The sequence below is a fragment of the Saimiri boliviensis genome, chromosome 14 (assembly GCF_048565385.1).
Source record: "Saimiri boliviensis isolate mSaiBol1 chromosome 14, mSaiBol1.pri, whole genome shotgun sequence".
Lineage (NCBI taxonomy): Eukaryota > Metazoa > Chordata > Mammalia > Primates > Cebidae > Saimiri > Saimiri boliviensis.
The window spans coordinates 31,212,529-31,224,972 of record NC_133462.1 but is presented as its reverse complement, the minus strand read 5'-3'; the positions used below and the strand labels follow the sequence as shown (position 1 = coordinate 31,224,972).

At 52.4% G+C, this 12,444-nt stretch overlaps 1 protein-coding gene across 11 annotated transcripts in view; it reads right to left on the bottom strand.

Moving 5' to 3' along the window:
* Window positions 1-12,444, bottom strand: part of EPS15L1 (epidermal growth factor receptor pathway substrate 15 like 1) — a 125,695-nt gene that overhangs the window by 14,853 nt on the left and 98,398 nt on the right. For 4 of the 11 annotated variants that reach the window (XM_074384450.1, XM_039465664.2, XM_039465662.2 and 1 more), the window contains one exon: window positions 10,786-10,833. The exons of the other annotated variants lie outside the window; for them this stretch is intronic. In XM_074384450.1, coding sequence (XP_074240551.1) covers window positions 10,786-10,833 — 48 coding nt within the window. The remainder of the gene's footprint in view (window positions 1-10,785; window positions 10,834-12,444) is intronic. 11 annotated transcript variants of the gene reach the window in all.

The following is a 12,444-nucleotide window of genomic DNA, read 5'->3' as shown; positions in this document are numbered from 1 at the left end:
GACCCTGGACCTCTGGCTGCACCTCCAGAGAGCACTCTGGTCCCCAGCCACACCTGCCCCACACACCACCTGAGCCCAGGACAACTGCCTTCCTCCCGCAGGACGAGCTCACGCAGGCCAGCCTCAGTCCCTCTCCACGCCCAGATCTAAAGCCGTTCCCTCTGCTCCCCCAACAGCTCAACCACCCCAGGCCTCATTTTTGAGGCTCCAGGTGTCCCTGAGGGCTCTGGGGCCACAGCCCACATCTGCCACCTTTAGCGCTGGGCCTTGGCAAGGGTAATTGCCTCCTCCCAGCTGGCCTTGGTGTCCTTATCTGTGAAGCGGAAATGAGGAGAAGGGTGCCAAACAAGTGACATTCCTGGGACCCCAGGGGTCTGCCCCCACCCAGTGTCCTGCACCACCATGCCCAATGTGACCCGGTGAGAACCCGGCCTGTCGCCCTGCTTGCCTGTAGCCCTGCTTCTGGAAACGGAAGCTCACTTGTCTCTCAACGGGCAGTTCCGTGTCAGCTGGAGCTGGTGGGCCAGCATAAGGACTGCTGCTCGCTCTTCGTGTATTCAGGGAAAAACTGCCTTCCTTCCCAAGGTTTGCACAGGACTTGGGAGACACACCCCTGCAGCCTGCCTGCCTGCCTCCGCCCGTCCCCACGAGGTTCCACCAGGGTCGCCGTGGCATCCTTGGCTGACCTCTGGCCACCGGCTTCGGGAGACTTTTCCAGACTCTGTGCGAGTCCATCTAAGAGGCTCCTCCTCGGGGTGGGAGGGCGAGCTGTCCTGGGCTCTATTAGGACTTCCACTCTCACTTTCTATGAGAAAGGTAGGAGGGAGAGGCCTGGCCTCAGTCTCCCTCTGTGGCCTCAAATCAACTCACGGTCAGCCCCAAGGTCCAGTTAGCAAAAGGGGCCCTGGGATCTGGAAGGGGCCCACACAGACCACCTTTGCCAAAACCTGTGGACAAGCCATGCTGGAGACCCTTCCCCAGAGGGGCAGTGCCTGCCCTCTCAGGGCAGTCCCCACACTCGAGCTTTCTAGGTGTCTCGCTTCTCTATCCCCAGGTGTCCTTCCTACCGTCAGCTCTACCGCAGCCTCCTCCTCCCTGACCCCCACCTCCCTAGGGCTGCAGAGAGCAGGGTGATCTGGCCCAGGCTGCTGGTTCCGCTGGCCTTGAAGAACTACCTCCCACCCTAACCTCGAGGCCACCTCCCCCGCAGGGCCATTCCTGAGGCATGAGCCAAGGGGAAGCCAAGGCCTCACTGCTAGGTCTCCTGGAGGTGCCTGACCCCTTTCCTCTCCAAAGGGAAGGGCAGGCAGCTCTGGTGGGAGGGGTCAAGTGAGGCCTGCCTGTGAATCCCAGGCTGTCCACCGGGGAGCGGAGGGGGCTCCCTGGGGCTCCTGAGCAGGATGGAGGGTGGGCAAGGGCCCCTCACCTCCACCCTCCCGCCCCTCGAAGCCTCATATCCCTACTGGCTACCCACCAGCTCGGCTCCCTTCCCTGTGAGCCAAACCCACCCAGCAAAGTGGCCTCTTAACACAGACGGGTCCCAGCACCCTGCCCAGGCTTCTTGAAAGCTTCCCCCTGCTCGGGGACGACACCCCAGCCTCGTCTAGGTGGCAGCTCCTTCCCCAGGAACCCCCAAACCCAGAGTTTCTTTCCTGGCTATGGCTCGTCCATCTGTCAGGAAGGCACTTCCAGCTGGAAGGCCATCACCGGCAGTGGCCTTCTCAGGGAAGAAACTGCAGCCCCTTCCCCATCATGCCTGCGTTCAGCTCTGCAGCCCAGACCTGGGGCTGGGAGTGGCCCTGGAAGACGGTGGGGGGCATGGCAGCCACCCCACCCCCAGCCTTGCACCAGCTGTTCTCAGCCTCAGTTTCCTCATCTAAGCAAAGGGCTGTGTCCCAACAATCATCCATATATATGTTCAAGTCTTAACCCCTGTGCCTTAGAATATTTGAAGATAGAATATTTAAATGGGTAATGAAGTTAAAATGAAGTCAAAGGGTCAATGACTGTCCTCACCAAAAGAGGTCAGGACACAGACCTACACACACAGAAACAGCCATGTGAAGATGTGCCAAGCCAAGGAGAGGCCTCAGAAGAAACCAATCCCCCACTGATGCCTTGATCTTAGACTTTGAGCCTCTAGAACTTCGAGATAATCAGTGTCTGCTGTTTAGGCTGAGACAGAGCAGATGTGAGCAGGGAGCCACCAAGGCCACAGGCAGGGGCGCCCTGGGGAACAGTGAGATAGTGTCCTGCACCCCAGCCTGTGGGTTTGTAGGGGGTAGCGACAGTGACCTCCGCCAGTCTCTCAAGCCCCTGCCTGCCTCTGCTCAGCCTCTCCCTCCATGGGGAAGTCCCCCCACCAGGGTTCCCCACCACTCTGTCTGCGTCTCATGGCAATGGCCTCTGCACGTCCAAGGCTCAGCTCTGTGAATGCTGGGCCCAGCACACCACAAACACCAGCCAATACCGTCCCACGCCCGTGGTGCTCTCCAGCCCAGAGTGCAGCACACAGTGGGATCCAGGACGTCCTGGTGAACCAGGTGTCGCCCATTACAGATTCCATGGGTCTCCAGGGACCTGGGGCCCTTTGGAGAAACACCCTGGGAAGCAGAAAGGGAATAAAGGCATCTGCCTTCCTGGTTTGCAGGAAAGAGCCATGTTACTGTACGTGCTTGGGTATTTTAGTTTTTCCTCGAATACCTACATGATATATGATATGGACCAAATGGCCAGATTCTAGCAGCGGACACAGGAAGTATTTCCAGGGCAGAAGCTCCAAGTCCCAGGACCCAGTGTAGCCCCCAGGACTCGCAGCAAGTCCAGGGCGGACACTGCTTGCTTTCTCGAAGAAGCTCCTACAGGAATGGTCACCTGAGGCAGACCTGCAAGTATCTGGGGGGAAGTGGGGTGTAAGGGAAGGACGCCCCACCCAGGCCCCCAAGAGCGACTGCTACAGTACAGAAGGTTCAAATAAATCAGTCGCTTTTGAGCGGCTTTTCTTCTTCAGTTCAATTAAGACCTTCCTCCTTTGGTTTGGGGGGTTTAAAAAAAAAAAAAAGGTTTTGGGGAGGAGTGGTTAAGAATCCCGCCTGCTACCATTTCAAGCTGAGGTTTCTGACGCGCAAAGCGATGATCGGAGAGATGAAAAGCTTCGTTCACACCAAGACAAGCCTGTGCCTGGTTTTGCTCTGTTGCCGAAACCGTTGTTATTTAGAAGTCATGACTATGGTAATATGAAACCAGGGCACATCAACTGCTGGCTTCTTGTTTTCAGAAGGAAAAAAAAAAACAACAACGGTTTTATTCTTGGTTGTCAGTGTTTGTGCTTTGGGTTGAGGCAATTTGGAACCTGACGCGTGCGAGGCCGGCCAGTGCCCGGTCCAGCTTTGGACAAAGAAAGGCACGGGCACCACTGTGGGGCCACGGCCCTCAGCCCAAACTTCCCACTTTTGCACAGCGATTTATTTTTAGCGGCTATTTTTCAAACTTTGTAGGTCTAGTTCCTGCTTTTATGTAACCACTTCTGCTAACTCCTTAATCGTTTTTTTCCGATTTTCTGAGGTGTAGCTTATCGCAAACATGACAAAGTAACTTTAATCTGCCTTCAGGCTCTGATGCAAACTCTGCTGCAACGCACCCACGCCAGGGTTTTACACTGTTTCGTGGCTCCTGAAAACACGAGGAAGGACAGAGCTTTACTGATACGTGTTTCAGAAAAGGGGTTGGCGATCATGAAAACAAAACCCAAAGAAGTTGGTATAGAAATGTCTGAAAATGATGGCATCGAACCAGGTACCAGGATGACGCCTGGCACCAGGTACCAGGATGACGCCTGGTAACTGGTTTGATGCCATCATTCCTAGATATCTGTGACGGGAACCAGGGCCCACGGCAGATGAGAGTGAATAAAGATAAATGAAATTAAAAGACCCTCTTGGGGATGCTGACTGCCTAGCACAGGGAGACTTTATCAACAGGGGGCAAGGGATACAAGATTGAAGAAAAGGCAAAATAGAACTTATTTTCAAACCACAGCAGTTTCAACAGTTACCCAAGCGGTATACCGAAACCACACACAGGACTGACTTTAGCAAAAACAATATGAACCAAATGGTTTACCACAGTGTGTGCTGTTAAAAAAAAAAAAAAAAAAAAAGACTTGGTGGCCGGCTCCACCCTGATAGAAATTTCTTTAATTCTCTTATTTCTCAAGCTTCTTCTCGAAGCGGCGCATATCCCTAGCAACCGGGATCGAGGCTGTGATGGGGCTGGCTCTGCTGCTCTATCGTTCTTGGTCAGCAAAGTTTTTCAAGACTCTGACTTTTCTATCTTGCTTTGCAGGAAGCCCTCCGCTTAAAGCATCCTCAAGAGCTGGGTGCAAACAACAACAACAACAATCGGATAGAAATATACACCCTTGCAAACCCTAAAAATGGTGAATGCTATAAAAACCTTGGGAGGGAAACTCTCTTCATTTAAATTTTTTGCTTAGGAAGATAATAAGAATTTCAGATAATATAGGGTCTCAATCAGTCTGATTAGGAAAAGTATTAGAAATAAACGTGTGTGTATGTGTATGTGTGTGTGTGTGTGTGTGTGAGAGAGAGAGAGAGAGAGAGTGTGTGTGTGTGTGTGTGTGTGTGTGTGTGTGTGTTTCATCCTGATAGGTTCTATTTATACAGTTCAGTAGTTCAGTGCTGTACTTGGAAAACGCAGTTCTGTAGATGAGAGGTAAATATAAAAACAAAACAAAACAAAAAAATACAAAACAAGAGTTTGTGGTCAGGGCAGCTGCCCACGTTTGCTATTATCCTATGCAACACTGAACGCTCACACAACTGTCACTCATCCTACACAACAGTGGACACACACACACAACCATCACCGATCCTACACAACAGTGGACACACACACAACCATCATTGATCCTACACAACAGGGGACACACACACACAACTATCATGGATCCTATACAACAGGGAACACACATATACAAGCATCATTGATCCTACACAACAGGAGATGCCCACACAATTGTCATTCATCCTGCACAACATGGACACCCACACAACTCTCATAATCCTAAACAACAGAATATGCCCACACAACTGTCATTCATACTGCACAACATGGACATCACACAACTCTCATCATCCTATACAACAGAATATGCCCACACAACTGTCATTCATACTGCACAACATGGACACTCACACAACTCTCATTCATCCTACACAACAGAATATGCCCACACAACTGTCATTCATACTGCACAACATGGACACCCACACAACTCTCATCATCCTATACAACAAGAGAGGCCCACACAACTGTCACTCATCCTGCACAGCATGGACACCCACACAACTCTCATCATCCTACTCAACAGGAGAGGTCCACACAACTCTTTCACCCTATACAACAGAGGATGCCCACACAATTGTCATTTATCCTGCAGAACACAGACACCCACACAACTGTCATTCACCCTACACAACAGGTGATCCCACACATTTCCCATTCATCCTGCAAAACATGCACACCCACGTAACTGTCATTCATTCCACACAACAGGTGATCCCGCACAACCATCGCTCACCCTACATAACACAGATGCCTACACAACCGTCATTCACCCTACACAACAGAGACCCACACAATTGTCATTCATCCTACACAACAGGTGATCCCTCACAACTGTCATTCATCCTACACAACACAGATGCCCATACAACTGCCAGGCTTCTGAGGGTCACACTGCATAGGAGAGCAGTAGCCTGGGAGGGCAGCACTCCGGCGAGCTCATCAAAGGCCACTGATACATGTCTTGTTCCTCCTTCCCCATCCCGCCTGCAAGAAAGCTTAGCTGCGGGAAGAGGGGAGAAAGAGAGAAAGCAGCATAGGTTCTAAAATTCATCATCGCTGGGGACTCGTCTTGAAAAAGAGTGCTTTTCCCCACCACACATCAACGTCTTCCTCTGGCTCCCATCTAAGACGCATGAGGGGAGTTCGTTTTTCTACGATGCAACACATGGGACCACGTAAGGGACCTGCAGCTGGGAATCCTGCAGGCGCCAGCCCCGAGCGTGCTCTGCTTCAGATCAAAGCTGTGTCGAGCAGCACAGCCCCGGGAGATAAGAATCTGAGGTCCCTGCGATCGTAGCGTTGAGATTTTCCACTAAAAATATTTACCGAATTTTAAGAAAATCTGCTTCGTGTATTGAAGGAACAGGATGAGGTTTGGTTCTGCATTGTTGAGAAAAGCTGAACAAATATTTACTATGAGCCACTGCTGGCCGATGTGTTTTCCCGCCCTGTGAGGTGTGTGAGGTGGGCAGGGGGCTGCCGAGCCCGATGGCTGTAGCCTCAACCTGCCATTAAATGAAAAAGAAGAAAGGGCGATAAAGGTGCTGTGCTTTGGGGGTCCTCCAAAAGCAAGTATCATTTGAAGTGAGAAATAACCATCTTCTAGATGTTACCACAGAATGCGCCCATGACATTTACATAAAACCTGCCAGGCTGGGGCTGCACCAGCCCTGGAAGAAAATAAAAGGGGTGTGTGTGTGTGTGTGTGTGTGTGTGTGTGTGTGTGTGTGTGTGTAGGGTGGAGTACATGATTTGGCAATGAATTTACAAATCACAAGCCACTCTTCACGACAAAAATAATACAGACTGGCAGGTGTCACAATTCTCGTTTTTTGAAAAATTGAGTTTGTTCTCTGGCAGACACCTTTGACATACTCTGCATAAACACCCTGAGTGTCAGCCCATCCTCTGGGAGGATTTCTAGGGGGAGATGTTATCTATACCTGAGCCACGCATGCATGAGCTTGACAGGGCAAGGGGGCCCAGCTTTGTTCCTACCTACAGAGAGTGCCAACGTCGCAGATGCTACCTCTACAAAGGGCAGGGAAGCACCTTGCCCACATTTAACAAAATCCCTGAGAATACCGTGCAGGAGTCTGAGAGCTGGTTAGGGGTCATGCATACACCAGGGCAGGAGGACCCAAAAGAGCCCCTGGGAGGGAAGGAAGTGAGGCGAAGAGTCCCCCCGGGAGCCCCCATGGCGGGGGACACTTGGGAAGATGTCAGGTCTGGGGAGGGGCTGCCACTCTTGCTCTCTTTATGGCCAGATCCCCCATCATCCGCCTCCGTGAGCTGTTTTGCAGTTAGCAGTGGCAGGCACGGGGAGCTGACTCAGGGCTTTGAATGGGAGAGATGAAAGACAGGGGCCATATCCATCCCACCAGAAAATCAGGGAGGAGGTGCTTGGAGCTGCAGCCGGAGCCCCCTTCTCAGGTATCTGCACCGGCCCTCACCTCCCTTAGGTGGAGCCTCCGCCAAGTGAGGGGTTGGGGCGTTCTGGAGGCAGGTACACCCGACATCCCCAGGGCAGCGGCTCCAGTCCGTTCACACCTATACTCAGGTGTTGGGGCAGGAGCCCAGCCCCTCTACCCCTTCACCCTACCCTGCAGCCCCCTAAGCCCCCTGCTGGCACCCCAGGCTCGACCATTTGTACCCCACTGAACACCAGTGATAACCGAGTCACACGACACCCACTCTATCCACCTCTTCGGGTACAAAAGGGTGGGTGTGTGCCCAGGTAGGCAAATGCTTCTATTTTCAAACTCAGTGGCCTTTACAGAACAGAAAGTGCTCCAAACTGCCTGCCGTCAGTTTAAACATATGAGGCTGACATTCCTTCCTCTGAGTGGGACCCTTCCTTGGCACCGTCAAGGGTCCCACCCAGCCTTATGACAGGTTGGGCGTTTCAGGCTCCTTAGGACCCCCTCCCAATCCTGACTGGCAGGCAAGCGCCGGAATCTTCCAGGCCCCTCGAGATAGTAGAACCACTTGTCCCATTCTAGAACTTCACATGTACCCAGCGGATTATCTCTCTGAGATCATCGTGGGAACGGAATTAAAGTAAAGTTCAAGGCTGAGGTGCTAACCGCATGGTTCAAATGGAGATGCCATTTTTAAAGTGGATCTTGTGCAATCAACAAAAAGTTTTGGGACCCACATGGGCACATGACGGGGCGAGGTCACTGACCACCCTGGTTTCGATATTGGCCTTGCATCTCAGAGTAACGGGGGAGCTGGCGGCACTTAGGACCTCAGGACTTCCTTGGAGGCTGCGTCCTGTGTGGCATCCCCCACAGGGCAGTCAAGAACTCATGGCCACCCCGGGTGGACGCCACACGCGGGTGCGGGAGGGGCTTGTTTGCAAGGGGAAGAATGACTTTTGTCTTATTCTCTTGATGACAGAGCTGTTTGAATCAAACAGGACAGCCACTGGTTAAACTGGATCTCATGTCATTTAGGGAAAAGCGGCTGTCAGTGCGACTGTGGGGAGTGGGTGAAAAGACATCGCTCAGCCCCATCACCCAGGTGGCTTTGTTTAGGAGGTGAAAAGGTCATTAGCAGTAATAAAATAATCATTAAATTGGGGAGAGGTTAAAGGTGACTGGCTGGTTAGCGGTGGAGGTGCGCTGGCTGGTGTCACCGGGCGCTGCAGGCAGGAACCGCAATGCAGGGGCGCACTGGCAGGAAGTGGCAAGGGTGGGGCCGGTCGCAGGATCCCACTATCACAGCGGGGCTGAGGCCCAATCACTGACACCCACACAGCCATTTCCTGCACTTAAAAAAAAATCTGTTTCTCTCTTTGCAAATCAACAACTTTTACCTAGAAACTCTTCAGCGGTGAGCTCTGACTGATCTTGATCTCCGGTCCGTTGCAGAAAATACACCATTGTTTACCTGGGGGAGGTGTGTGCGGCGGCTAACTTTAACCTAACTCTAACTGACAGGTTTCGGCAGCCTGCTGGGTCTGTGCTGCATCTGCCTGAAAGAAACCAGTTTCTTCTGCCCCAAACAGACACCTGCTGGTTATTTAACATCTTGATACACCTCTCTAGAAAAGACCTCCAGGCAAGGAGAAGTCAGTGCCCACACCAAAGCTCCATGCGTGTCCTAGGGGATGATCCTTGGTGGTCCCCCAGAGTAAGCTTTCTGGCTTAGATGGGGAGAGAACTGAATATGTGGCCTTGAGAGATGGCCAACTGTGGGCTACTCGGGTGTATGCCATGACCGGAACTCTCCCTCGAGGAACCGCTGCAGGTTCCCAGGCAGAGGAGTCCCCCTGTGACTGCCAGGTCAACATCTGTCTGCCCGTGAACCCACACCGTGTGCTGGCCGCACTAAATGTCAATTTCACCTCAATCGAGCATTAAGCAAAGCAAAACAAGTAGCTCCCATGGAATTTGAAAACTGCAGCCTCTAGAAGACAAGAGAGCACCGAAACCCACACATGACTCAGATCCAAACTCACATTTGGTCCCATACGAGCGACAACCCGCAGAGGACCCTGGAGCCCTCTTTGAAGTTCAACTCCCTGCATACTGACATTTTTTAACGGAAAAGATTTCCATTAAACTGTGACCTCACTGGGAGAAAAGGACAGCATGAATGACTCCCTGATTGTGTGCAGCCACCTCGGGCCCAGCCTCTGGCTTTCCTAGAAAAGGTGCCGTTGGCAGAATCCTATGTCCTGCTCCCTGTGTCCCAGGATGGGGAAGGGGGCTACAGACCACACACAGCACGTTGCTGTGCAAGGCGCTTCACCCACACACCCACCTGCCAGGTCCGAGTGGGTCCGTGGTCAGGCAGGGAAACAGGCTCAGGGAGGTTAAGTGACCCACCCAGGGCCTCCCTTTCCTCCAATGTCCAGAAACCAGCCTGATCAAGCAGTCACCTGGATTCTAGCCACACTGGCCGCCCAGAGGACAGAAGGAAGTGGCCTCAGGTTCTTCTGTCCTGGCCTCACATGTCACAGCCACTTCTTGGCACAGAGGCCTAGCAGGGTTCTAGAAACCTCTGGGAGCCCTGGGACAGACAAGTCCTGGATGGGAGTGTGATGCATCAGAATGTACCATGTGCCACGCGGAGAGATGACAGAAAAGCTTGTTCCTTCATCGTGATTTCCACGAGTGCAGGCGTCACGCTGTGTGCACGGTTTGTAAGAAAATCCTGATCGCTGGACAGTCTATTGGTCCTTCAGTCTGTTAGTCAGTCTGTCTCTACCAGCTCACGGCTCAACCGCCAGGCCCACAGGGGATCCCACCCACCTCATCTCCCTCCTCACTCAGCCCCGCTGCGACCCACACGTCTCACGCAAAGCCCCAGCATCTGGAAGGCCCTGGAGTGACCAGTGTAAGGCAGCCATCACTGTGGGCTGACCACATGGTCTCCCTGTGTGAAAAAAGTCTGGGATGGCAGGAAAGGCAGAAAGATTTTGTATTGTTTTAAGAAAACGAAAGTCCAGCAGTTTGAAAATGTTGGACTTCAAGCTTTCTTTAAAAAATAATTCAGATTAGCTTCACTATTTCCTGTCTTAAAGAAGCCAAGAAAACATGGGATCTGCCCTGTGTCTCCCTAGCCAACTTTCTGAGCAGGGGTTCACCCGACATGCATCTGCTGACTGCTCTTGCCGATAACCAGAGGCCTCCTGGGCTGCTGGTGGGTCTGTGCCGTGTGGCCAGGCACTGAGAAGGGAATTGTGCAGAGCTGGGCTCTGATTCCCTTGACCAGAGAACCAGGGTAGGGCGGGCAGCTTCCATTGCAATCCCCCAAAGAGCCAAACGCTTCTCCCCAACATGTGACTCATCAAAAGGTCAACCGCTGGGTCAACTTCGATGTGCAGATTGTTAGAGGTTAGTACGAAATCACAGCACAAACGCTGCTGCAAGCTCAAATGGCAATCACCACACAGTCTGTACCTACCGCCCAGCAGTGTGTACAATGCAGAATTTTTCTGTTCAGCCATTGCTTCTGGGTAAGAGAATCAAATGAGAAATATTGAGACCTCCACACAGATGTGTAGCTGCTCTGGATTTAGGATGCTGTGCATGCAATGGCTGTTTTAGAGAATGCTCTGGAGCTCACAGCTTGGTTCTCCTTACTCCTGTCTCGGGGCAGGAGGCAGGTCACTGGGTATAGACCTGGCCCTGCTGCCACCTTGCTGCGTGACCTTGGGGAGCCCCCATGACCTCCCCCCTCCCTTTCCTCTTCCCGGAAATGGGCACGGCCTGGCCTGTCTCTCTCACGGGTCTTGCTGGGAGCTGGTGAGATAAGAACTGTGCAGGCGCTTCCTAAGCGCCCATCGATGTTAATATAGTTCTGCAGAGCACCAAGGGGCACAGCAACCATCGACCACAGCAGAACAAAGATGCGGTGGCTGTGCTATGAGCAAAGGAGCCCAGGACCCCTTGGGTCTGTCTCCAACTGTGCCACAGCTCCCTAAAAAGTCTCAACCCTGAAGCCAGGCCCAAAGAAGCCACCCAAACCCGTTATCAAACGTTCCACTTTTAGCAAGCATTCTTCTCTGCTTTTGAAGCCCACAGTACACTAAGAGCAGAAGCCAAGGTGGGGTGGGTAGGCTTGCAGAGGGAGACACAACGGGAGGTGACAGCTGAGGGAAAGTTCAAAAGCAGACCCAGCATCAGGTTTAGGTACATGGGGAGGCGGGGGTGGCAGTTTCCATGAAACACTGAAAATGAAGCTTTGCACCTGTGAGCAGTGAGTGGGATGGCTCCCCCTCAGGGCCCAGCAAATACGGTACTACTCGGGAATCGTGTGCACCCATATGAGAATATGTGCACGTGTGTATGAATGTGTGTACACATGCGTGTAAGCACAGAGCGTGCATGCCTGGGTGTGTATGAGTGCACACACACACACACGTGTGTGCACATTTGCATGCATGCCCGATGCAATATCCGTGCACTGCTCACCCGTATGCACATATGTGCACACATGAATATGTGCATGTGTCCATGAATGAATGCACACAGGTAAGCATGGAGAGTGCACATGCCCAGCTGTATCTGAGAGCGTGTGTGTGTGCAGGCATGCAGAATGCAGCATGTGAACATGCTGCTCATCTGTGCATGTGTGTTAACATGTGAATATGCACACATGTATACAGATGCATGCATGCATATAAGCATGGAGAGTGTGCCTGGAGGGGTGTATGGGAGAGTGAGTGTGTGCATGCATATGCATACATGGAGGCACACGTGAGAACACACACAGGATATAGTGTGTACGTGAATGTGTGCTCACCTGTATGCATGTGTGTTCACATGCAAACAGGTGCATGCATGCTTGTGTAAGCGTGGGGGATGTGTGTGTACATGGGGTACACATGCATGGAAGAGTGTACATGTGTGCATGCATGTTATATGCATAACACACAGCTGCACGTGTGAATGTGCACGTGTGTGTGCCAGCTGTGTGCATGCACCGTGATTATGCATATCTGTTTGCCTGTGCACTTCTGCCCCCATCTTTTAAGCAGAGTGAAGAGGCCTGCTGCTGGTCCATCAGGAGGGCCTCGAGGGTCCCTGAAGAGCCACTGCCTCTGTGTAAGGCACAGGCGCC